The 27,435-nt window shown below is 38.1% G+C and overlaps 1 protein-coding gene across 2 annotated transcripts in view; it reads left to right on the top strand.

The window, feature by feature from the left end:
• The window catches only part of EPHA6 (EPH receptor A6), a gene marked incomplete at both ends in the record, with an annotated part of 367,314 nt that overhangs the window by 295,313 nt on the left and 44,566 nt on the right, over positions 1 to 27,435 (top strand). For both annotated transcript variants that reach the window (XM_084201421.1, XM_084201420.1), the window contains 2 exons: positions 7,807 to 7,933; positions 20,968 to 21,025. In XM_084201421.1, coding sequence (XP_084057547.1) covers positions 7,807 to 7,933; positions 20,968 to 21,025 — 185 coding nt within the window. The remainder of the gene's footprint in view (positions 1 to 7,806; positions 7,934 to 20,967; positions 21,026 to 27,435) is intronic.

The raw sequence follows: 27,435 nt of genomic DNA, 5'->3' as shown, positions 1-27,435 counted from the left end.
TACAGAATTTTTATAATAGTAAAAACCTGAAACAAACCACTGTACTGTTGCTAGAATTCACATAATCAATTACCGTTCTTCCTGAAACAACAGAAACTTGTTAATATCTCCCTAGACTGACAATAATTAATTTAGCCACTTTGGAAAAGAGTCTCCCCTCTTTCCTTTCTCTGTTTTTTTCTTCTACCCTGTAGTTGAGCACATTCTTCAGCACACAAGTGTTTCAGGTAGACCTGGAAATTTACTTCCAGTTTTCAATGAATGTCTTTATAAGCATTGAAAAATGTGACTTTGTGGCCTAAGTAAACAAATGCTGCCCAACATCCATCCTGACAGAGTCACTGTTGCCAAAACCAGCACAAGGAAGGTGAAATGAGAGAGGTTTTACCACATGGCATTCACTGAACACCAAGGGGTCTTTGAGCTGCAGAGAAAATCCTCTGAGTCCACTGGTATCAACAAGGAGATAATTAACAAGCACAGCTAATTCTCTTTGGTCAGCAGCATTTTTCAAAAAGGAAAGCAGAATTCCTGTCCATGTGCCTCAGGTTGTCAGAGAGCAAACACAACCTGTGTTGGTTTACCAGGGGTGGGCTGGGACACCTTCCCTGAGCAGAGGCAAAGAGGATTTTCTGTCTAACTTACACATTTGTGAATCTAAACCAGCATTTAATCCACTTCTAATCAAAGAGTTCATTCCAAGTCATAATTCTGGTAATGACAGCGATTTTCCCCTTCTAACCCTGGCATCTTTTATATGAGGAAGTCACTTGCTGTTTGTTACAAGGAAGGAATTCAAACCCATGGGCTTAATTTCATTGATATTACTGCACAGTGAATTGTGAATGGATGAATGTGAAGTAGCAAAAGGAATCCTCAACTTGTACCATACATTTGTTCAGCAGAAAATCACTCAGCCCCAAGGGGGTTTCTTCAACTGAACACAATGAGGCTTTTTCAGTGATACTGACTATTGTCTAAAAGTTGGGAGTGTTTGTCTGCTAGCCCTGGTTCATACTGTAAAAGGGTAACAAGGCTAAAAGAGGAGAAAATCAGAGCTTAGTTGCAGAACTGCAGTGTGCACAGCAGCTTCATGAACACATTTGCCTTCAGATGTCACCCATTAAAAGCTTCTTCACTCATTAAATTTAAACTTACTGCAATTTCTAAACATGAAGTACCAAATTAAAATCAAATCTCTGGTTTTTATGGAAATACCATGAAAATGGGCAACTGAAAATTTAAAAAGCCACTGGAATTTCTTAACCATCCCATTCACACCATCAACATTTCACATGGGAGTAGCCTGTTTTAAAAGAACAAAGAATTCCAAATTACAGGAATGCTTAGATTTTTCCTTCCAAAATAACAAAAAGTGAGTGATGAAAAGATAATTGAGATAATTATTAATGGCTTCATAATTCCTTAAAATAATGATGTATACAAAATGAATCAAAAAGTTTTCAGCTGATATTACAGGCATTGTTTTCTTCTATTATGAAAACTAATTTTAAAGCATTTTGTTTTCATCTAATAATACATGAATGCATGATAATGAGATCCAAATGTACAGCATACAGTACTTGTAGCAGTGTCCTGGGTATCATACATCCTTATAAACACATAAAGATTTCAGGTTCTTATGTACATTGTGCTAAAGCTATTTTCAGTTTAGCAGGGTCTGAAAAACACTTATTTAGTAGACAGCTTAAGCATACACAGTTTTATCCCACAGAAGCTCAGTATTTCCATTTCTATTCCATTAAGGCTACAAAGATGATTCAACACAGCACTTGTTACGGCTGTTAAAAGCCTTAATCATATTAATGTTGTCACACCAATCTTCCCAGCAACCAGAACTTCAGTGTGCATTGACATTTAACACATCACAAAATAAATGCCTATAGTGTTTGTAGAACTCTTTTCAAGCAATTCCCTCATTTTTCCCCCCCAAATACCCTGTTTGTCTAGAAGCAGCAAGGGAAATTAAAATAGATGTTAATATTCTTCCCAAATATTCTTTAATTTTCATCAGTTCCTCCTTAGGAACTGAAAGATTCTTTCCACATTTGCTTTTTGTCCCAGAGAAGTCATAAGTAAAGCCAGAAGTTGTTATAATTGGGGTTTTCTAAAACAGTCTCATTTTGTGTAAATATTCCTACCTCTGGATTTATTCCCATCTGCCAGCCAAGAAATGAGAGTGCAGGTTTGTAGGGAAGCATTGTCTTCCACAAGGATTTCAAGGTTAAACTCATCAGGGATGGAGATCAGATGTGAACAGCAGCTTTGCCCTGCCCAGTGTTTGTCTTCTTCATGTTTCCAGACAGACCCTGTCAATTTAAATCTGGAGCAGAAATTGGGAAACTTGATATGGAAATGTAGGACTTTGAAAATATGTTCCCCAAGAGCTGGGCTAGAAGGGTCTGTTCCTCAGAAACGAAGCCAAAGCATAGGAATGCTTCTTTATTTCCAAACCAGTAAACTGAAGGAAATTCAGAGTTAAAATCTAACTGAAGAGTAAAAAGCATTAAAATAAATAATCCAGACACCAGGAAAAAGCAGTCAAAGGACTCTATGAGTTCTTGAAAGTTCCGTGAGGGATGGCACAATTATTTGTGGGTGTGATCTCGCTACTCTGGGGAAATCTGGGGAACCAAAAGAGGACCACCCCTTTGAAAATATGCTGCTGAACACGAGAGAATAAATTTCCCTCTGCACAGCACAAGGTAGGTTTGGTTTTACTGGTTTAGGTACCCTAGAGCAGAATTCAGCCTTCAGGAGTTTCACTGTGTTATTTGCAAGGTGCACTTGGTGGCCTCCAGAGCTCATTTCCAACCTCAGCCCTTCTGTGTTCTGTGATTTCAGCAGGGGTTAAGCACAGTAATTTTTGTCAATTCTTGCTATGCTCTAATATTTTCTGATGTCTATTGAAAAATACTATATAGTGATCTTTAAAATTAGATTTTTCTAAGAGATATGAATTATTTGGGTAAGCATTTAGGCATACCACTCTATCAGCCTTTGCTTTCATGAAAAAAAAGCTCTAAAGTAAATTAAGAGAATATTCTAAATCTCCAGATTATTGCATTGAAAAAAGTTTATGTTTTCTAAATTTACTGAAAACATGATCCAAGAAATTCATCAGGGATACATTTTTTCCCTGCTTCTGATTTTTTTTCCATTGCTAGTCAAGCCTTTTGAGTGCTTTAAAAATTGTAATCTGACATCATAATTTCAAAGTTTTATAAAGCCATTCCTTATAAAAACCTTCCGTATGTTCCCTCATAAAAGATTATGAAGTAATGTGCTATTCCTGGTGGTCTAGCAAGGATAAATCAATAAAATCATGTGAGAGAAAAGTCAACTGGTTTTCAGTAGTTTCCATAATGGATATATTTCAAATGATTTTGGAAAAAAAATGCTCTAACCCTGCTTCTGACTTCCTCAAGGAAACACTAGTAACAATAAAAACGAGGTTTTATTTTAGAATGGGAAGTGCTCCTAACAGAAGCCAGTCTTCTCTCAGACATTAAGTGATAAAATTGAATAATTCCCCTGTGCAGAAGCAGGAAAACTTTCTGGACCCTGTCCTCCAGTATTCTGTTACTAAATGGTCAGCCCACCCTGCCCGAAAATGCAGTTTGGAGTGAAAACAGCCAGTTGCTTCTGGCCAAACTGAATGCAAAAGCTCCTTACAGCCCTCCCTTCCCCAAAGCCTTCATGTGCAGAGTTCCTGAGAATTTTCTCTTAGCTGGGTTTTTACAATCCCTGCATGGAAAGCATCAAGAGAACTGACTACATAGAAATAAATAGCAATGGAATTTTTTACATTAAATATACCACCCATGCATTTTTTCTTTTCTTTCCAAACCAAATCTGTGGGAAAGGAACAACAGACTAAAGTCTTCTTTTGCTGGAGCCAGTAAAGAGATGGTACTTGTAAAAACAAATAGAAGAAGGCAATTGTGACTAGTCTAGAACTTCTCAATCCAGTTTGTTCAATTAGGCAGCCAAAGAGCTGCTTTTGAATTAGATGCTCAGAAGTACACAACACATGAAATAGTCAATTCCACCTGCAGAAAGTATTGAATAGATACTTAATAATAATAAATAATAGCAATAAATAAGGAAAACCAGCAGTGACAAAGAACAGGGCACAGTTTTTTCACTGGTGCAAGGCCATGGGATGTGGGCTGGGAGCAGTGGCTGTCCCCCTTGGCTGGCCATGCTGTGACCGCACTGTATCAATAAATGAGTGTGAATTAAGGTCTGTGCTCTGGAGCTGAGCTAAGCATATGGATTTCCTTTGCCCAGCCACCCTCTCCTGCCCTTCTGCTCAGGGGGATAATATCCTACTTAAACCCATGCCACTTTAGGATGCCGTCCCAGTGACTTCCCTATCAAATTCCACAATTTGTGGGATGATATTCCCCCAGGAACAACAGCTGAAGGTGGAAGGCAGGCTAATTGATTCAGCACTCCCCCACTGTTTCTGAGCTCAGGCACTTAGCTGTAATTATCGTGAAACAGAAGAATTACACTGAGTTCTACAGTGGTATCACAAGGCTCAGAAAGTGGTGGATACTTCATGAACTATCAGCTATTCCATGTATTTCTACAGTTCAACATACTTTTCCAACGAATATTGTAACTTATATGGTTTCCCATGTTAAGGTGATACAATGTTCATAGTGTGTTACTGTGGAGCAGGGAGAGGTTGGGGTTTTCTCCTCAATGAATCCATGAGTGTAAACTGCTAAATAACAACAGCATTAGGGGGCACTGAGGAATCATGGCTTAATATTCTTGTCTCCTTTTCCCAGTTTAGAATCTTGTACTGAAAGATCTTTCCATCAGTATGAGGCACCCGCTGCAAAATGAGTGTTAGTTTTTGCAGGAAACAACAGAAGTGGTGGGAAACACGAGTCTGTGTGAGGTGGACTGACAGAATGGTGTAATTTTTCAAGAAATCTGGTTAACTAGCTGACTCCAGGGGTCCCTTCCAACCTTAAACATTCTGTGATTCTGTGTCATTCATTCAAATATTTCATGAATGTTTAGGCAAACAAGTAAATGTTTGAGTAACTTCTAAACTACTGTAAATGCCCAAAGCTCTTATCGAAGCTCTGTCCATCTGGTGGTGATTGATGTGGCTTAACAAGAATTAATTTGCTTTATCTGCAGTGATTATCACCTTTCCAACATAAAATCACAGAATCAAGTCTCAAATCCTTTTCACATTGTGCACATGATGAAAAAAGCACACCTGGGGCTGAAAAAAAGTTCATCCTGGGGCTATATTTAAATTTAGAGCTGTGCATGTTTCAAGATGAATGAACTTTTAATCTCTCATTTGTCTGGAATTTTTGTTGATGGATACTGGTCAGGGATGAATGTCACCAACCTTGTCCTTTTCAGGAGGTGTTTGTGGACTTCTGAAAGAAACTAAATGAGGTCTTGTTCTACTAACTCTGAGTTCTGCTTAGTCAGAGACATGTCTGAGGTGACAGGAGACTGGATGGGATTCAGCTGCCTAAAATGACAGTCAGTGCCTCCTCTTAAATAGCCAACTGCTGCTTTGCCTCCTACAGCCACTTTCAGAGTGGAAAACTCCTGCTGATCATGTCATGTCTGCCACTCAGCTGGGAATGTCTCAGATTTTTTAGAGCATCTCAAATGACAAAAACCATTTACAGTTAAGCAACTGAACCCTGACTTTTGAGTGTGAGAGAAAAGTGTTATTTATATGTGTTCTTTTAGTTATTTGCTGATTATAAAACCTCAATAATTTCAGCCCTCTAGTTCTCTTCTTAGTATTCATAGATTCACTTGCCCTAAAATTCACTACTCCTTGGTTTTTTTAATTTCTGAATATGTACAGTAATTGAAATTAATTTGGGGTTGTCTTCATTACTTTCTATAACAAAGTAACTCATTGTAAGACTGTTAGGAAACTGGAGCTATTTGCCATTTAACAGCATTTAAACAGAGGAAAATGTCAATGGTGAAGCTGAAGTTGATTGGCTTTTCTGAAGGTTTGTACATATGGTGTGTGACTCAGTGGCTATACCTTATGGTTGGTATAACTCAAATTTTGAAACAGGAGCAATTTTCTATTTGGGAAGTCTTCATATGTTCATTATTTAGCCTTTATGTTTTAAGATGCTCTTTAGTACCAAACATCTTGAAGTTAATGGAACAATTTCCATTTTAAAATTAAATTTCTGTGTATTGCATTCTGTAATGTCTGTCCTGGATCACTTCTGCAAGTATTTTTAAGTGAAAGCCATGGAATATGGAAACACTTTTATAGGAATGCCAAAGACTTTTCTTGAGTGTCCAGAGGGAAAACTTACCTTTAGCCATCAGGTATAAAAGTACTGCATCTAGACCACCAATTAAATTAATTCTTTTTCCACAGACTGCAGCATGGCTAACTAAAAAATTTAAAGGACAGATGGATTGAGGGGAAACATTAGAATTTTTGCTTGAAAACAAAACTAAGAAACCTAAAGCTCTCCTAGGCTACTTTAAATTCATCAAGTGCACATGTGTTTTGAGGGTAAATTTTCCTTAATGCATTTTTAATAGTGGAAAAAAAAATCTCAACTGTTGAAGGCTATTTCTTTTTCTCATTGTCTATAAAATCAAGATGCTTTCTGTCTCTCAAAAGAACAAATATGAAGTACCTGCAAGGTGAGGAAAACCAACTTGCCATTACCTGACTTTTTGGATGGATGCTTACTTGATGCACTTCCAAAAATACCCAGATTATTCTGATTGTCAGTTTAGATTTATTGCCAGGTGGGAGAACCTTGACTCTGTGCTTTTAAGTGAGATGTGCAGAGCTGTCATTTCAGATCCGTCTTTGATGCTGGCACTCGCTGAGCACTAACATGAGGAAGTTGAAATGATGTCTGCAGATCTCTGTACAAATGCTGAAAGCTGAAACAGTGGATCAAATGCTAAGGCATCTTCATTTCTCACCACTGTACTAGATATGTCACAAATATTTGTTTTAGAAGAGGTGGATGAGATAATCATTGTTTCCAGGATTAAAACCATACATGTAGGCAATAAGAAGAATATACAGTTTATTATAGTGAAAGCATAAAATGTGTTGAGCTTCTGGTGATAGCAAAGCAGAAAGGGGCCATGTCCACATTGCCTAAAATCAAAAAGTTACAATTATATGAAAAATATATAAAAAAGCTAAAAATCTCTAGGCATTATCCATACTCCTGATTTTGCCTGTATCAATACATTGACAGGTGTTGGGAGGTGTGACAGAAGCTCTGACTGCTGGAGCTGCCTTGACTCAGAATTCAATATTTTAGCTGCAAATTCTGGTTCCTCTTTGCCCCTTCCCTTATGGGACTTTTGTCAGGTGGCTTTAAAATACTGGTGTAAAACAGCTTTGCTGTTATAGCATCACCTCTACTGGTCTGTCTTTGATTTGAACACAAAATTGTAATGTGCCTCTATGGTGGAGTCGTTTGGAATGCATTATGAGTATCCCACAGGTGCAATTTGCTGTTGAAACACAAACTTTTCTATTTCTCCTAGAAGTGCTGGAATTCTCCATTTGCAAACTATGCAGAAAACCTTTTTCTGGTTAAAGCTGTGTTTTGTATGACCTGGTTAAAAAGCAAACAAAAGCTTTTAACTGCTTTTCATGAGATCTGTTCCCATGAAACCACTGTTAACTCTGCAGAGATTTGGTTGTTCTTTTTTTAAACAGTAAACTTCTTTTGTCAGCCAGAGAACAAGCCATTTGATTAATGATCATTTCTATTTCTTTGAAAGGATCCTTTCCGACCATTGGGGTGAAGTCTCTTTCGAGATTCCTGAGGGCGGGATTTTTAAATAGCATCCTGGCCTCACATCCAGTGGCAGGTGGTGGATCTTTACCCCCCAGCATTTCCTCTGGTAGGTATTCCAGCCTGTTCCCACACATCAGATTGTTTTTTTTTTCCTTCACTCTCTTCCCCATCTCTCCACACATCTCAGGGAAGTCAAATTTGGTATTTGTCAGACAGGGAGATCAGATGTCTTTTCCAATAAAAAGCCAAACCAAAAGGAAATGGAAAAGACAGTAGCTTCTTGGGAACAAGCCATTTTACTGAATTAATACACAGGAGAAATTGTGAGGGAAGCTGTGCTGCAGTTAAGTGGCCAACCTAAATATTGGAAGAGAAGGCCTGGTATCCTCTCGTCATCCATTTCATGAAGCATGTCCATGTGCACCAAAGAAGGAGAACTTTAAACATGCCGCTGTAAAATCTTGGAATTTGTGTGACTCTGTGACTCTTACCTAAAAATTTATATTCCCTTGCTAAAATATGGAAGCAACACAAATTTGGAAAGGGAAAACTTAATTATGTACTAATGTGGTGTGTGAAACCTTTGTGTGCTTTGGTAGCTGCAAGTTGTATCTCATGAAAACCACCTTTTGTTTTTTTAAATAACTTCTACCGTGATTTGAACTCCTGTAATTCTCTTTAAATGAGTGAGGACAGGTTAGCATCCTTTCCAAGACAGGTACTTGTGTTATCCATTCTCTTCTGGAGCCATTAAACACCATCTTCCATCAAAAGTAGTAAATGAAGAGTAAATAACATACAACTATAGTTAAAGCTGAATCAAAGTTCCTTTCCAAACTACGTATTTCTGTGTAAAAATGGACCTGTGAATGGGCAAATGTCAGACTGGTATCTTTTCTGGACATCCTGTCTTATCTGTAGTGTTACTTAAAAGTTTTTCTTGAAAGAAAAAAAAAATCTCTTCTGGTAAAAAAAGAGATAAAATTGGAAAATTACGTAATGTTATTGACTTGCTATACAAAAGAAACTATTGTAATTCTCTGTGCCCCATTTTATCTACTGCAGTAATTCTAATTACAAGATTATTCCTAGTTTTCTTTTTATTTCAAGTGCTATTATTTCTTTTTTTGCTTTCTTTGAATAGAAGCATCTCAGCAGCTTTGATGTCTTTTCTTATGACTGTTTGAGTTTCTTTTGTCGACAGTTTGTGAAATATTTTCCATATTTTTTTCTCCATGGGATATCTCAGAGTGTTTAATAGCCCTTAGGAATTGTGGCAGTCAGCATCACAATGAGGTGGTACCTGTAACTAAACAACTATTGAGCAGGAAATATTGCAGGCCCCATAAAATTCTCTGTTTTGAACGCAGTGTTATGTAGAGCATCCCACTGATTCTGTTAAATTACAAATGGCCTCAAATTCCTGAACTGGCTTCTCAACTACCTCCCTACCTATAAGTTGATTTTGTAAGATCCTCAGGAATGTTGTTTTTCAGAGTACTTGTAAAGCTTTTCGTCTTATGGACTTAAAACTCTTAAATGTGTTTTGTTTAATGAAGATCATCCATAAGTCCTTGCTATTTAATGTCTTTTACTAAGAATTGTGATTCAATCTGATGAAACATTGAAAATGGGAAAAGATGGAACTGCAGCTGCATGATGTGTAACAGATACCCTCTCAAGTTAATGGAGATAAATGTTGTTGTTTGATCATGTCAAAAGCAACAAAAAAATAAAAAAATGAGCAAAGCAGCAACCCCAAAGAAAGGGAAGATTTTCAGGTAGTTGAGAGGCAATGAAGAACTGTGATAAATCCAATGGGTGAGATGTATACCTTTGAGAAAGAATGCATGTTGGGGGTCAGGGGGGATGAAGCCCTGCAGTGCAGGCCAGGAACTTCTGCTAACAGTTACACCTCAACAACCTTATCTGTAGTGCTATTTAACGCTTCCTTTTTTACTTCATCATATTTACATTTATATTAATCATGGCATGAATTCTGAATTGCCTCTTTTTTCATCAGAGATGACCAGGGGGTGCCCTTTCCATTTCTAAATTGCTAAAAGTAGCTTTGCTTTACATGTGAGAAAAAAAAAATCCCAAACATTTTGGGGAAAAGGAAAAAAACCAAAAACCAAAAAAAAACCATGAAAAGAAATCTTAACAAGGTAGTGCTGATGTGGGATGTAGGAGAGCTGAGTCTCTTGCTGTGTATGATTCAGTGGAGATGTTTGGGCTTGTCCTGGACAGTAGCTCTCATAAGCCTAACAGAGGTACTTAACATTTAATAACTGCAGAATTATAACCTAATTGTTTCACATATTGGTTATGAGTAAGATTTCAGTTCATTTAACTACATTAAGGACTTTAAATGCTAGCATTATTCTGCTATAGGGTCATTGGAAGCAAAGATAATGAGATGCTTTATTTACCAAAACCTTTAACTCAAGCTAAGTGGCAGATTCCCTTCCAAATACTCCGAAAATTTATTTCTAACAAAAGACAACATGCTTTTAGCTCTTTTTTCTACAAAATTCACCACAGATGTTTTAATGAAACACAGAACTAAACTAGAAAAGCTGCTATAAATAAGTGTCTGGAAAGCAGCTTGGCAGGGCCATGCAGCTGTTGGTTTCCTTTTTTCCCTTTCTACTTCAATCTTAGTAGTTGAGAGGAGTGTATTTCTTTTACAATTGCACTGACAGCTGATGTTCAGTTTTGTGTAATTCAGCTTTTACACTGTGCAGAGATTCTCTTATGCAAAAGCTATCCTCATTTAGCCAATTTAAAGATTAATTTATACTGCTGGGACAAGGCATTATGTCTTTCTGCATAAATAGATTGTCTCAAATGTTGGTGGTTTTCAAGCCTAGACATAATTTCTAATGCAATAGTGCTTATATGTGATAGTTACATCAAAAGTCTGTCACTGCTGTACAGCAGTTTCACCAGAAGCAAAACTTAAAGCAGGCCTAAAAAACTTGCCTTAGATACTTGCAAAAACAAGACCATTTGCAGAGAACAGCTTCCTTTTTATTTAGCTATCATTTATGTCACAAATTACTTCATCCCTTGTTATTCCACCTGTTAGCAGTACAAATTGACATGACTTAGCTGATGGAGGTCTGCAATGACAGATGGATTCACATGAGCAATAAGTACCTTTTCTCAAGTGATAGCCTTGCATATATTAAATAAAACTCTTAAACCACTTAGCATTTACACTCCTCATCACACTAATGCTGGCACAAGCTGTGGAAGCTTCCTTCATCACACACACACCTTGTGAAAACCCAAATTGTAAACTGCCAGAGCTGCCTCTCTCTCTTCACATTCTCTTCCAAGCGACATGCCCTGTTCTTTGCTCCACTTTGGGGAAGCTCTTGTTGTGTGAAGGGTTTGTTGTGTAAATGCCCACAGAAGTTACAGGCAGGAAGCTCCACGGTGTTCTGCTGTCTTTGAAGAGCCAGAGATTGCTCAGCTTGCTGAGCTGGGAAGGAAAAAAGGGAAAGCAAATACTTCTCCTACTGTTCCTTTTAAGTTGAAGTCCTTCACTGAGTTTTTCTGTCAACAAGAGCTAGAGATGGGTGCCAGGCTATGAGCTACCATGGAAAGGTTCTGTTAGCCAGACCTCTCCTTCAGACTGTTCAGCATTCAAACTGCATTAGCAGGAGAGAACCATCAAAATTATTCTTGACATAAACTCCTCTCTGTGAATATCATCTCCCCATCATGCTGTGGTCAGCAGCTGGATCGTTTCCCCCTGTTCCCCTCACAGAACCCCTTTCTGGAGCTTCTGTGGAAATATCCTGATGTGACTTTTTTAATGAAGTGTGACCATCAGTTATTTAATTTGTGAGTGTTAACTATCCATCTCCTTGACATTGTAGGAAAAATAGAAGTAAAGAAATTTGTCTTGGTGAAACAACCGACCTTTGTGAACCTCAAAAAATATATGGCATGCAAGTATTTGAGAATGCACTTACTTTCCAGAAACTGGAAGTGATATAGGATGGTTTGCTCACTGCTGTCCTGGACTCCTCTTCACATTTTCCAGAGGATATCCCCTCTTCAGTGTTTTACTGCCTCATTATTTATGGCTCTTTGTCTAACACACATTACAATGTTCACATTTATTCCACAGAGCTCCTCAAAAAATTCATGCATAATTGTAGAGTACTAAACTAGATGATTAACAGTTTTCTTTTGCCCAAAATTAATATTTTATTGCAATTTCCAAGTGCACCTGAGTGAGCCCATTATTCTTGATATTATATAAACTGACATTTGAAAGCAAATTTTATTGACAGACCCTTATTGAACAAAATTACTCAACAAGAACCATCAAGGAGCAATTGTACATACTGAATTCAACTATGATTATAGTACTCCAATAATGAGAAAAGTAACTTTTTTTTATTCCCAGTTAATGCATTTTTCTTTATTCTGAATTCCAGCACCTACACTTCTATATTTGTTGTTAAATGAAAACTGCTAATCCTTTCCCAGTGACTAATAAATTGATTCTTCTATTGCATATGCATTTCCTGGGATACATGAGCCAAGTGGCTCTTCCAGTGTATTCTTCCCAGCCTCAGTGCTGTTCCACTGGAATGTTTACCTTATAAACCCTATAACTAATACATAATGGCATGTATTTTCTGAGAACAGAAATCCAAATGTAGATGGACTTTCCCAGGCAGGCAGGGAGTACTTCAGAACCAAAATAAGGATGAGCAGCAAGTAGCATTTAATACTGAAAGAAACACATTTTGTGCTGGTCAATTAGGGTTAAGATGGAACTGTAAAAGTGGGGTTAAGCTCTGAATGTAGGACATGATAAAAAGAGGTTTTTGTTCTTCACCCTTGCTAAACATCTAATTTCATGCTCAGGTGGTCATGGTAAACAATTCCAAACATTTAAATCCTAGAAGTTCAGAAAAAAAGTATTTGCATATGTGTCATTTTTACATAATAAACACTACTATTGCATATTTTAAAAATCTGACTATAGAAAATGCATATATTTATTGTCATAAGCATGTTAGTTGAACCAAGTTGCTGTTGCTTACTAACAGAAACAGAAAGATATGAAGAGAGCAGGAGGAACTTGACAGATATACACAAGTATATTTGTAAATGACATGCACACGGATTTTCTTTGTTTCAAGATTAAGGGAAAACTGAACTCCCTTTTTTGCCAGTGATAGAACACTGGATGTAAAAGCATAATCAGAATTGGTTCATTTTTGTGAAATAGGAGGCAGGAGAAACAGCTAACTTTAATAATGTTTAAATTCTTTTGGTCTGTTTAAGGTAGGAAGCCAGTGTGCCTTTACCAAATTCAACTTGCTGAAGTAGCATTCCCAGGCCCAAATACTGAGTAAGGGAAAGAATCTGCCTAAATCTGAATTTTTTGCAGTGGTATTGTGGCTTGTGCAGTTGGTGAGGACTAGACAATCCTGTACAATCATGTCACCTGTGTGTACACACAGTTAGAATCAGAGTTGGAAGGAGAAGCTTGACATGTGCCTTCATGTTGTGAAGGTAAAAACCCTCAAAGAGAAATAATGAAAAACCCCAGGAGATCACAAAAATCACAGTGTTAGGTCCAGGGCATCATGTATTTGTTGGAGCTCTGACTCATGATGTTTTGTTTTCTTAATTTTGGATTTAGCAGCCCACATGTTATAACCAAAGGTTCTTTGTGGGTTCCAGAAACTTCAGGAGTGCTGGTGGGTGACCTGCACTACTTCTGCACATGAGAAATGATGCCTTGCTCATAAAAGAAGAGTGGTGGATTATGAGTTTTTCATAGCTCAGTGGTATCTCAGATGTTTAATCTTTATGTAGACTAAAGGGAAATGGGACAGAATGGCTCAAATAGTAAATGGAAAAATACACAAGGATATCCTAAAATCATGTCAGAATCTTATCAACTTCTCAATTAGGCATAATATCAAATAAACAACAAATGACATTTTAGAATAGGATTGAAATAATACCTGAACCACATCATTATGGTTATGAAAACACAAAGCCCTGTTTCATTGTAACCCTGGGTATGCTTTTTTTAAAAATTTGCTCCTTTTCAAATTTACATTATAGCTTATAGCTTCTAAATATAATGCCCCTATGATAATAGGTAAATTCACAACAGAAGTTAGGTAGGATTTGCTCCTTGTGTTTTCTAAGAACTTTTTATGAATCATGGCAGACTGAATATGAAGTACAGAAGCCCAGATTTGTGCACAGATTTCACATTGCTCAAACTCCTTTATGTGCTCTGGGGTCAGCAGGGCAAGTCATTGATGCAGTTGGACTCTGTGGTCTAATGCTGAACCAAAGAACATCTCTTTCTCCTTCCACAGGAGGATGTGGGTTGGTATGAACCCTGAGGAGCTTCAGGGTGAGATGTCATTAGATTAAGTGAAGTATGCTGAATTTCAGTTATAAAATAACAAGGTGAATTGTTTTGGTTAATCCAACTGGGCAAAAGTCTCTCTCTTAAACTAGATCTGAACAGAATGCATTATCTGTTATGATTTTTTTCCTCCTAAGCTTTGCTTCAGTGCTAAAGCAAAAGTGCCATTTTTTGTATTCCTATAATTTTAGCCATTATGTCTCTCTCACCTACCCAACCCCCAAGTAGTGACAAAAAAATCCTATTTCTTCTGGTTTTACCCTCTCCTGCACTCCACTTGCTTCTCTCATGGGAAGATAAGGATCAGAAATGGAAACAACATAGCTGCTTTCTCTTTATAGATCCACTTTCCTGTCCTCAAAATCTTCCAGAATATCTTCTGTACTCACACTGGGGGATTGATGTGGATTAGGGTTTGCAGGAGGAGCAGGACTCCTCAAATTTTTATTGTCCAAAGCACATTCTTCCTTTGTCATGTGAGGAGCCAGGAGAGCTATTTGCAGTGCTGCCTGCAGCACAAGGTTGCAGGGTCTCAGACCAGAAGGTTTGAGAAGGTTTTTATAAATATTTAATAATTAATATAAATATTTTATAAATATACATACAGACTTTTCATGGCTTCCAAAATATATTAACAGGCATAAATTCTTGCCAGTGGGTCACAAGGTAGTAAGTAGAAAAGCATTTAGTGTATAATTACAGGAAAACAGGTTTACGTTATTAAATCTTTTCAGATTGTGTGGATACACAATAAATCTTCAGCTAGCAGTGGTAGCTGTTTGGTTATACCTTCCTAACATTTCAGCAGTATCTTATGGTCATTCATGTGTTTTGAAGTGTTATTAATTGATTTTGCAGAAGTATCTTTCCCTGACTAAACTAATTTAACTAATAATATTTGGTATATAGACGTGAGAAAATCCAAAGTGCTCTAGGAGCAAGATAAATAGGTTGTATCTATGGGAATTCCTGTGGCAGCACGATGTAAATATGCTACCTCATCCTGTTTGCTAACTCTGGCTTCTAAACTCTCAAAAATTAGTTTGGAACTGCAACTTCTATTTTTTGAGGCTGCTTGGACACAGGTCTGAGGGGCCTACTGTGAGTCAATAATTCAAGTGTGGTGGCTTGCAGTAAAATCCAAACTGGCTTCATGTGAATTGATGTGGGCTAACAATGCAAAACCAAAAATGCAAAGTGGCAGAATTATTTTTATTTGCGGTTTTTTCATAATCTTTTGTTTTCTTTCTTTTTTCCTCTACCTGCTTTGTATAATGGAAAAATATTTTTTTCAATCACTGAAATTAATTTGTTCTGGTGCATGCAAATGCATTTTTAGTGGAGACAGGAGAGAAGCAGCTGCAGTGCCGTGGCCACTGGCTCTCTGATTTGAAGGGGTGTGCAATGAATGGAGCAGCTGTGAGCTCCAGGGGTGCCTCCCAAGGCCTGGGCATTCCCCTGGGCTTCCCTGGCAGTGTGGAAGGCACAGCCCTCACCAAGGGTGTGCCCCTGTGTTTGGGGCTGGCTTATCTCTGCTTTAGCAGGAGATAAATCCCTGGCAACCAACAGCAGAACATGGCTTTGGAATGAAGAGATGCCTGATAGGGAGGTGATTTCCTGAGCCATGTGGATTTTGAACCACAGAAGTGATGGAGCAATTTTTTCTAATGTGAACCAGGGAACAGGTGCCAGCCTGTGCTGTTTTAAGTGAAAGAATGAGGATCATGTGTTTATGTTAACAAATCTACCCCCATAATTGGTATTAGAGATTTCATTGTAAGTCTGCAGAAAAAAAACACGTGCTAACTGTTCTTTTTGGAGGATTAATCTTACATAAAACATTCATTAAAGGAGGCTTTGCTGTATTATTTAAAATGACAACAGGAGACAACAAGCTGAATATTTTGTCATTGGCATGACACTTCAGATTCTCCTCCTTATTCATCACTCTGGCACTCAGTTAAATTGCATGCTATCAAAATCTTGTGTTGTGGAAAAAAAACCCCTTAAAAATATATACAATGTGAATTTCAGATTTAATCAGTATTTTATATTATTTGGAAATGTATGGGGGTTTTTCTCTTTTTTTTTTTTTTTTTTTTGCATTCTTGCTTATTAAAAAATGACAGGCAGATTGATCAGTGGAAAACACAAGATTGCAGCATATTCTGGGGTGGCATGACATCAATACAGGTTGTTTGTCATTTTCACTGGCTTTGTTTGAGTGGCATTGCAGTACAGCTGAGTGGGAGAACTGCAGTGAAGAACTTTCTTAGGGAGAGTTGTCCAAAGCAGTCACCCTCTTGTCACAAGGTGGGAGTTGCCTCAAAAGAGTGAACAGCCCCTGCCCTTTCTATAGATTCATCTCAGTTGGGATAAATTGAATTACTGTCCTTTTCTGCATTATGTCATACTCCAGTGCTGCTCTTGTTTCAGTGTGGCTTTGTGAGATGCTGGAATTCTGATGAATGATCTCCCAGAGTCACAGTTATTCCATGTGCAAGGAGGGAAAACTGCTTTAGACAATATCCCACATGTGTCTGGGGCAGGAATATTTATGCTTTCAGAAAAAATCTGAGAACAGAGAATGTGGGGATGGTATCAGTGTGTGTGCCATGTATAAATACAGTTATTATTTCATGTTGTTATCTTACCTATGTAGTAAAATGATACACGTTATAATGTGCTGCAAATTATAAATGTGATGTATGTAGTGTGTAAAATCTGTATTTAGGGTTCTCAGGACACATAATTCCTCTGCTTTACAAGGTCTGTTTCCTCCCAGTACTCCCCACTCCAGAAGTGCTAAGCATCTAAAACTGCTGCAAGTCTGATTTGTTTGGCTGATTTGATCATTGAACCAGCTTCAAACATTTTTATTTCATCCTCCCCCAGTTCAAACAAGAAGCTGTGTGCTCTCCTCCAGCAACACCCACAGTTCCTATCTCCTTGGTTCCAAGCCCTCAGCTAACGACGCCTTTTTCAATATCCTTTTTCCATTCCTTCTCTTGTGTGGCTCTTGACTGTAAAATTCACTCAGTTCTTCAGATCCTTCTCCTGTACCTGCTCCTGCATCTGTGTGGAAACACTTCCCTGAAGTGGGAAGTTCTTTGGGCTGGAGATGGGTGTGTTCCCATCCCAGGAGATTTCAGCCATTTATGGAGGTCCTTGTCACTCCCAGGAGTGCCTTGGCTGCCATCTGTGTCCCGCTGCTCTTTATCCTTAAACCTCTTTATTCTCCATCTTTTGTGCTGTAAGCAAAACTGGGAAAATAATTCAATGCCTTCCAGCATTGCATTAGCCTACCTCTTGATAAAATAATCAAAGATTGCTTCTTTGTCTCAGAGACTTCTCTGCCCCGCCCCCATTTATTCATTCCTGGTTTTGTTTTGAGGATGAAGAATTCTTAGTGCCATAAGAACAACGTGAATTTTCATAATCTAAGTAATAGGCTTTTTTTAAAAAATATTTAGATGCAAACACTACACTAGTTAAGAAATCTCCCAGTACTATTTTTGAAGTCAGTTTTGTAGTCCTCTTTAAAACTAAAGCAGTATTTTTTGTTTGTACAGGGGTCCAGCACCTACAAGTTTTTCTGGACTCAAATTGCACTATTCTGTAAAGGGTAACACATTGGCAGTAGAGCTAGTGTTGCCACTTTGATGGTAGAAGTTCTCACTGGATTCTACTGTGTAACAGAGTTTTTGGCTATGTCTTCAAGCCACCCTAACAACAGCTGAGACATTTTCAATCCACAGGTGCTCCAAAGACAAATACTGTGCTGACTAAAAACGTCACTGTCACAGTCTGGCTTGGAATACATAAATAGCTCCAGGGATACATTAAACTTGGAGCCAAAATCAGGTGGCTTTTATCAAGTGCTGTCACACTAAAGACCAGCTTATTTGAGAATTTAGGTTTGTGTCCAGGTTAAAGATTTTTGCTTGAGATAATCAAGTGATGGAGCCAGGTTTATTTTCATGGTATTATGACACATTGTAGTGTCTTAACACATCCCACCTTAATTTCATTTGAAATTTAGGTAGCATGGCAAGTGATACAGACTGAGTCAGTGGGAAGTTATCAGCCTAAGGGACTAAATTTATTTATGATTTGCTGATTTTCTGATATACAGCAACTTGTTAGAAGGAAAATGCTGCACTTTTTGTTGTATTTAGTGCCATTCCTGTGCTGTCACTTGGAAGAGCTGGTTTTGTGTTAAGGCATATCATTTCAAGTCATTGAAGTTGAGTGGTTTAAAAACTCATTGTCCAGTGAAAAAAATACCAAAATATCTTCTTTAAATCTACAGATTAATGCATATAAATATATTTCATTGGTACTTTAACTTAGGAGCAGAGGGTCTGAGCAAAAGGAAGTACAGGTGGGGTTTTTGGAGGGAAGAATACTTTGTGAGAGAATATAGAAGAATTAATAGTTCTGTTTAGAAAGTATGAAAATAATTTGTGTTGAAGGATGTGAATCTAAGGAGCATAAAAGCTGCAATGATGGCCTGTGAACCTCTAGAAAAAAATTACAGCTTCTGGAAAGTGTCTCGTGCCAAAGGATTCCCCACAGGAAACCAGGGGTGCTCTTTTAAAGCTCCATTTGTTCCTCCCTTCAAATGCAAATTTTCTGTACAGGTGTCTTAGTCGTTGATTTACCCAGAAATAGAAATTTCTGACCCAGTATGCCATCTGAAAGGCAGCTTTACACCCCTACTTATTGAAAAATGCTATTGTCTGCATCAGTTCAGAAATTACTACTTACTCAAGAGAGTTTTGCACAGTGAAAGACTCTCTAGCATCAGGCTGCAGGTTGTTTACTTCTCTAGGTTTTAGGATTTTCCTTTCATCTGGAGGTGTCAGCCCTGTGACAGTAAGGAAATGATAAAGGGAAGGGAATCTGGGGCATTCATGTGCTGGAAACTAAAGAGAGTAGGCTGTACAACCAGTCATCATCAGCAAACTGAACTAAAGGAAACATGAATTTTTAAAACCTCTGATCTCTAAGACTTAAAAGTGATGTATCTTTTAAGTTTATATTGCAAAACCAGGGTATAACCAATGGGTGTAGATTAATATAACTGATTTGGTGGCAGATGCATGTCAGCAGCTGAGGCTAAACATTCAGTTAAAAAGAAAGAAGCTGGTTATTCTTCACACTTCCAAGGGCTATCCAAAAAGACTATCAAGGCATCTGGGAATTTCCACACACACTCACAAAAAAAAAAAAAAAAGGTGTATTGTGACAACACTATGAAATGTTTTATTCATGGAAGATGTGAACATGAGAGTCAATACAGAAATAATCACAAATTTTATTAGAGGAAATGAGGGAATATTGATAGGAACTACAAAAAGACAGACTAAGCTCTGTGAATGGGCATTATCAGGAACCCAAAACTCTGGGTCAGCATGCTGGAGCAAACACAGAAATGGATCATTCCCTTTTTTAGATTGAAGGGAAACTGTAACAGCTCAGGAGAAGTACCTGGCTGTGGCCTGTTGTACATTGTGGGCAGTTTAATAAACACTTTCACTATTAACCAAACTGAACAGAAATGGACAATTGTGGTGAAACAATCAAAATGCCCTTCTATGTTTTATCAGCCCAACACTGTGTTTGATTCTCATCCCCTTATCCAAAAAACTCACAAACATAATTTGAGCAGAAGAGGAAAAAGAAGTGATGAAAGAGTCTTCTTTTGGGCTTGAAAAATATTGGCCCATCTAGTGTGGAATTGAGGAAGGTAAATGGTGGACTTACAGTGTCACCACTTGGCACAGCTCTGGTTTCCCACAAACCCCAAAAGAGATGGGCATTCCCAGGAAGAGAAAAGTCTGCCATTTTAAGCCCATTTGCCTCCTTCCTAATCTTATTAACATTCTTCTTCATTAATTGTTTTGTCTAGAATGGCTGCTTTGGGATATTAATAATGCTAAGAATTGCTGTGCAGCCTGGTTGGCAGCCTGATTGTCCCTCTCCTGTCAAGCACCTATAGAGGGTTTTGTTTTTTTTTGAAGGGTACCAGCAGCGAGCTTGTGTTTAAGTTAAGTACACACTTCAAAAGTGTATCTTCACATTTGGATATCCTTTCAAGAAATAAATGTAATGGTTTTTTCTGCTTCAATTTGGATATGGGACTATGCTGGTTAAGCAAAACCTTGATTTGAGTAGCACTGTGTATATTTTAGGTATTTACAAACATATGAATTCTGAGTTTGTCTGGATTATACACACCCAATGCACACAGCAGATCTAGGACAACTTTTTTTGTGACGCCCCATTCTGTTTCCTGTCTCTTCGTAAGTCACTGAGATTTTTACTTTTTTTAGAGGAAAATTATGATCCTCAGTTTATAATTACTTGGACGTGGCTTATGAAGATTTGGGATTTGCCTTAATTCCCATACATTCCAAATGCTACACAGCAAGTTTTGCTATTTGGAGATAGCAGCCTCTTCTTTGATAATTTTTAAGAGAACACACCAAAGGGAATGATGTGTATGCAGCTAATCCAGTAAGAACAAAAGGGAAAAAAATGTGCATAGAAAATAATTCTTAGGAGTAACACAGACAATTTTGCTTGTGATATAAATGAGAATTTTGGAAATATATATTCAGCTACTTTGAATAACCTCTGCAGAACAGCTAGAATTGCAAAAGCCCCATAATATGTCAATAATGCTGATGTGTCTCTTTGCTGTTTTGCAGGCAGACCAGTAATGATTGTAGTTGAATACATGGAGAACGGATCCCTTGACTCCTTCCTGCGGGTGAGGTGCCATTTTCTGATGACATTTGAATCAGAAACCATTCTAGGTTAAGATTTTAAATCATTTATCACAAATTAATTTCTACATAATGTTATTCATGGATTTCTAGTGAAGAATAGAAGCCTTTTCCCCAGGGTACATTTCTGAGGTACAGTAATACATTAAGGCACGGCTGGAAAAAAAAGAAGATTTAAACTTCAGAATATAATTGATTTCTTCTACAAAAGTAGTTCCTGTATTTAGCAAAATGTATTTCAAATTGGTTTTGTGAAAGAAAGGATAAATTGAAGCATAAATGCCTGGCCTTATGGAAGTGGTAAATTTTTCTCAGTCAGCTTCAAAAATACTCTGTTATGATTTTTTTGGTTGGTGAAGCGTAGAATATACTCAGTAATTGATTTATAATATTTATGGCTATTTGCATTTAACAAATTGAATTAGAAAACAGTTTATGTGTGAAATGTCCTGGCATTAATTAACCCCCAAAGGTCCTTAGTAAACATTAAAGAAGGACTACAGAAAATGTAATATGCTGGCAAAGTTGTATTTCATTCTTTTTGGAAATATAAAAGGAAAGGATGACCCCCCCCCCCCCCCCTGCGAGGTAAACTTACCCTAAAATAGTCTCTTTTTTAACAGAACCCCTGGAAATGCCCTAGAGACCCACTGACCTAAGAACCTGTGTGAATTATTTTAATGTCAGGTATCTCAGATATGTCTCAAAAAATTAAACACCAGCCCTCTGTAGCCCACTGTCATTTCCATCCTGCAGAATGGTAAATCTGGGCTTGTGGGAAGTCAGGGGCCTGTGGGTTTGGGAACTTGTTTAAAAGGATGTCCCAAAGGAGAGACATTCAACAGGGAGCTGTGGAAATACTGGCATGAAAATCTTGGTGATGGTGATTGAAGGCTCTTCTGTGGTACCAGGAGGAAGGCGCTGCTTAGAGAAAAACAGTGAATAAGCAGGAGGGAAAAGCAGCCAGCACTTCAGAAAGATTTACATGAGAGGGGAGAAAGTCATGCAGGCAGTACTTGCTGGGAAGAGGGGAAGCCACCAGAGAAGAACAATTGGAGCAAGGGATGCAGCCCTGGGAGTACAGCAGAGCCACTACCACAGATACCTCCAGACCCTGATTCTCTTTACTTTTTGGTTTGGATTATGACATAGTAATTTTTCTCTGACATCTCTTTGTTGTCCTCCTCACCTACTCTCCCAAATAATATTTTATTTTCCATTGTCAACCCACATAACAGATATCTGTTATGTTGTCAGAAACATACCAGCAGTTTCCTATGATAATTTGCTGATTTCTCAAAAGCAAGTTCTTTTTATAGAGAATTTGATATCATCCATGTCTTGGACACTGGCTAGTTTTTAAAAATTACTCCCCTTTCCTTTCTAGCTCATGTCTCTATCCATCTGCAGCACAGGAACTGCCCCTGGTCTGAGTACCTACCTGCAGCTTTCTTGCTCTGTGATTTTTCAGCAGCGCCCCAGGAAGATTTGTCTAAAACATTGTTCTGTGCATGTGTGTGTGCGGGGAGAATTTCGTAGAAGAGAATAGAACCAAGTCCTGAAATAATTCATGAGAGAGAATTACCTTTCTCTGAACTGTTCTGGTGTGATATCTATATTCCAGGTTTATTTCACATGCATTCATGTATCAGAACAGTTACTACTTATTAGGATTCTTTAATAGAAAGTGGCATCAGCAGAATTATGATGTTACTGTGGAGCAATGCTTCTCACATTGCATCAGATATATTTGGAAGCTGAACTGCTGGGGGGAAATGTGAGCTAATAATTCCTGAAGCTGTTTTTCATGTATATTATTTTACAGCTTCAATTCATACTTCAGATATGGGTTATTCTTCTAAAAGGCTTTTTAAATGTACTTTAGATAATATTCAACATCCCAAAGCACTGTAGATATATGTCAGCATTTCTGTTTATAATTAGCAGAGCAAATGGCTGCAAAGTAACCTATTTAAAAAGAAATCCAGCTGCTTCATTAATAATAGTTGTTTTCTGCAGATATAAGTCCACATTTTTAAAAGCTTTTGTGAAGATACAAAGCAGCAGAGAGGCCTTATCTTTAGCAATCCTAATGAAAGGCATTCAGTGACTATAACAAATGTTGTGGGATTTGGAAGGGCTTATCACATAGTCTGTCTTTCTTATTATTTAAAGGAATCAATTGTTCCAGTGCAAAGTGTTTTTACACAGAGGGGAAAAAAGTCCATTTCTCACCATAAGAAATATTTCCCCACATACCACAACTGGCGAAAATTCCCCAGCACATCCCTCCACCTGTCTTTCTCCAAAAGCCTGCAAAAATGGGTCAGTCTTACAAATTCAAACTGAGATTCTGTGGTGACCCACGTGAGGGTATTCCAGAGGAAGAATTCCATGGGCCATCACCCTCCTCACAGCCATGGTGGGATATTTGCTTTCATGCCAGTACAGGTTATGCCACGAATCAAAAGCCTCCCCCCACCCTTTAATCTCTCACCTCTAAAATCTAAAAAGCCTTTACTCCTTGCTTTAGAGGCAGCAGTGCCCACTTTCTGCTATTTGTGTGGATTTAACACCCAGCTCAGCTGAATTATGTCTTCCCCACCCCACAAAGGATCCTGCATGCCGACTGCTAGCATTGAGCTTTTGGGTAAAAAACATTGGCATGGATTCGCAATATGAAGCCGCTTCAGAGATATTCTGAAGTGGGAAGGCATCAGCTAATTAGAACTAATTTTGTAAGTTGATGGTAATTAATTTCAGTGATTGTGCTTCATCAGACATCCAAAATTGCTGGATACACTTGACACTGAATTTTCCTCTGAAATACTGCATTATTTTTGCTATTATATAAAACTCATTTACAAAAGATGAAACTTAGTTTTTTGTAGTGTTGTTCGGGAGTTTTTATCACATAAGACTGAGACATGTAGGTTAATCATCCCACAAAAGTATACCTGAAATTTGCCATTAATGAAACAATTGTTTGACCAGAAATGAGGTTCATGTGGCTTCATTTCTGGTAACACTTGGAGGGATTTCTCTGAAAAAGGATGTGGGTTTCCAGCTAAGCATTTCCTTAGGGGCTAGAAGCTTCTTCCAGCATTACACCAACAGCTTCCAGACAGAGGAAATCTGTGCTTGGAAAGAAAGTGGCTAACCCTTGGGAATTGAGGAGACACAGCTAAAATTTCCTGTTAGCCCACACAGATTTTGGATGGGGCTCATTGTCATTATGTTTTATCTGCCTGTGTCATGGAGATCTCAGCAATCCTTTGTTCTGCAGGCATACGAGGCAAATAATAAAGGCAAGAAGGGTTGAAAGGGCAGCTCTCTGGATTGATAGAAAGATGTTAGTGATTAGACAGGGCAGTTGCAGTCAGATATGTTTGCTCAGGCTTGTGGATACAGGCTGCAGAAGAGACTACAAGAAAGACAACCAGGAGAGATGCAGAATAACCACAAAGTAGAGGAAAAAATAGCTGAAAACCCACAAAACCTTTTTAGCAAGCAGTTTGGCAGTTTGCCCTGCTGTGGGTTGGAGATGGCTGTTGGACCCAAGCCTATGAGATGATTGCAGTAATTCCTACAAAAGTCCTTTCCCTGAGGTTGGTTTTTTCTCCCTGACACAGCGTCCCCCCCTCAGCCCGCTCTCCAAGCCTGTGCCTCACAGGTTCATGGGGCTCTTCAGGTTAAAATCTCATCTGCTCCATTTTGTTCTCACAGCTCCATTTAAGGGGTCGTTCTTGGCTAAAATAATTGGATTTAGCATCACATGGAGAGGAACAGGGTGCTTAGGAGGCTTCTTGGGAAGAATGATTGCTGGAGAGCTCTGAGCTGGCTGTGGTCTGTGCTCACCTCCTCGTGCAGCAGGCAGTGTGGGCATGGATTAAAACACAGAAAACTAACGTGTCTGGAAGCTGCCTTTTGGAGGAGGTTCATGGTTGGCTATATAGAATCACATAAATGAACCAAAAAAAGTGTCTGAACTTCTTGCAGTATTTTTTTTCTGCAGCTGCAGACTTACCAGAGTAAGTCTGCTCATTGTCCAAGGTGTGCTGAATAGACAGAGATATTTAGGTTTGAAAGATGCTCCAGTCTTCCCCAGTTTTGTGAAACTCAGAGCTGTAAAAGGAAGGGATGCCTTTACCTGGGGTGATCACAGCACCACCTTGCTTTCATCATTTTTACTATTTGCCATAGTAATTCTCCTCTTCCTACTCAAAACTGGTGCTGATGGATTTCCATTCACTTCAGAAAATTAAAATACTTGTGGAAAAAAGTTAGATTTACATACAGGCAAGCATAGTAAGTGAAAATGCTGCCACACTTTTTTTTCTTTCTTTCTTTCTAAGAGTATCTAAGAAATAAGCTTAATTGCCTTAGAGCACCAGCTGCAGCAGACTTTACAGCAAATGAAACCCTGGAATTCAGCTTTAATCCCTCGAGGCTGGCCTAGCAGAGGCTAAGATAAGTGTTACTAGACAGAGAAAATATTGTGATATATTGCTGTTTCTTGCAGTAATGGTTATGAAGTTATTCTCAGAGCAGCTTTGCCATCACACTCACCCTTTTTTCAGCTACAGTTTAGATGCTGTGGCAGACACATTTAGCAAGTTTGGGGGGAAAGTGAGAGAAGACTAAAATGAACACTTGCAGCAAATTCTGTGAAACAGTGTTGTAAAGTGTGTGTTATATATCCATCTAACATGGCCTCACTAGACAGAGTAGGCTGTGGGGGGAAAAAAGCCAGATGGCCTTTCCTAAGTTTAATGGTTCCTGTTATTATTTATTTGCATTCAGAGAGGCAAAAACACTGGAGCTCATAACTAGTATTCCTTATTTTGCTTTCCCACACAGTACTCATGTGCACTTTAGTTTATTGGAGGCACGTTCCTTTCCTGGCAGGATAAAGGTGGCATTTTGCTTTCAAAAATCAGTCTGCAAAAGAGAACACATGCACTGGGAACCTGGAAATTGCTGATACTTTTTTTCTTTTTTTTTTTTTAACATTAAAATTGGACTGAGCAATTAGAAAGTGAATTTGAAAGCCTGCATTACCTTAATAGTGAAATTGTAAGCAGCATGTATTTAAGTAACCTAAGATTGCACTGAGAAGCTGTCACTGATGCTACAGTGCCAGCATTTGTACTCAAGCAATGTTTTACTCTCCTATAAGGATGTATAGAACAGCATTTCTGATGCTGCGAGAATTTAATTTAGAAATGCTGGGCATTTTTAATATATAGACATTCTTACGTAGACATTAAATATTGTAGATATTCTTAGTACTGAGCAACAAGAAATTTTTTACAAATGGTCTTGTATTTGAAGGCAAAAAGAATTTGAAAGGTAATGTGGACTCTCTCAGTGTGCTCTTTATGAATTTGTCAAGAATGAGAAATCAGAAGATCAGAACAGAGCCAGTGTCTTTTAAATGAAGGGATTTTAAATGTCTTTTAGAAGAGAAGAAAAAAGAAGCCAAGAAATTACAGGGCAGTCAGCTTAATGTCAACTGCTGTAAGATTTCTGGAACAAATTATCAAACAAAGTCTAAGCATCTTAAAGATAACAGTGAGATAAGTGTGAGCCAACATGGATTTGTCAAGAACTAATTCTGTCAAACAGATCTGATTTCCTTTTGTATCAGGGCTCAGCTTTGTGGCTGTGGGAGAAGCAGTTGATCTCATAAACTTTGGCTTCAGTAAGGCTTTAAAACCCTCTCACACGAGATGCTTGTGAGCAGCCAGGGAAATATGGTCTTCATGAAATTTCTGCTACACCCTCTGTGGAGGGAATGGAATTTGGATGGAAGGAAGTATGGGGTGGGGTCATTCTGCACTCTGTGTAGGATCACTCATTGACATTTAAAATGAACTCATATCATTAGAAATTGAATTAATAATTATTAATAATTATTAAGTCTGCATGGAGCTCTGTCAACAGTTGAATGAAGAAGAAATTATCAGCTGACCTCATATAGTACCAAAAAGATAAACTTTAGTGTGATACACATGATAGTTCGAAGAATGAGTTACACATCCAAGAAATACCAAGCTTCAAGTTGAATTTTGGAATATTTGTCTTGAGAAACTTCCACCATTTACTTTGCACAGTAAAACTGTAACAATAAATGCATAGCAAAAACTGCATCTTTCACCCAGCTGGAAGTGTTAGTTGTGAATATGATATAAGTTAGACACACACACACACCATTTTCAGTGCTGTTCTCCATCTAAAATGAGATCTAAATAATCTGCAGTAAAATTTTTAGACCTGTAGTAAATCCTGCACAGAGGATAAAGGCCTAAAAAAGTCTTCTGAGTCATTTGGCACATAAGGAAGTGGATTTTGGAATTGATGGAACTCCAGAAACAATACAGAAAAATCCAGT

The sequence above is a fragment of the Fringilla coelebs genome (assembly GCF_963513975.1).
Source record: "Fringilla coelebs genome assembly, chromosome: 2".
Lineage (NCBI taxonomy): Eukaryota > Metazoa > Chordata > Aves > Passeriformes > Fringillidae > Fringilla > Fringilla coelebs.
The sequence above is the reverse complement of the archived record's forward strand: the minus strand, read 5'-3'. Positions and strand labels throughout refer to the sequence as shown.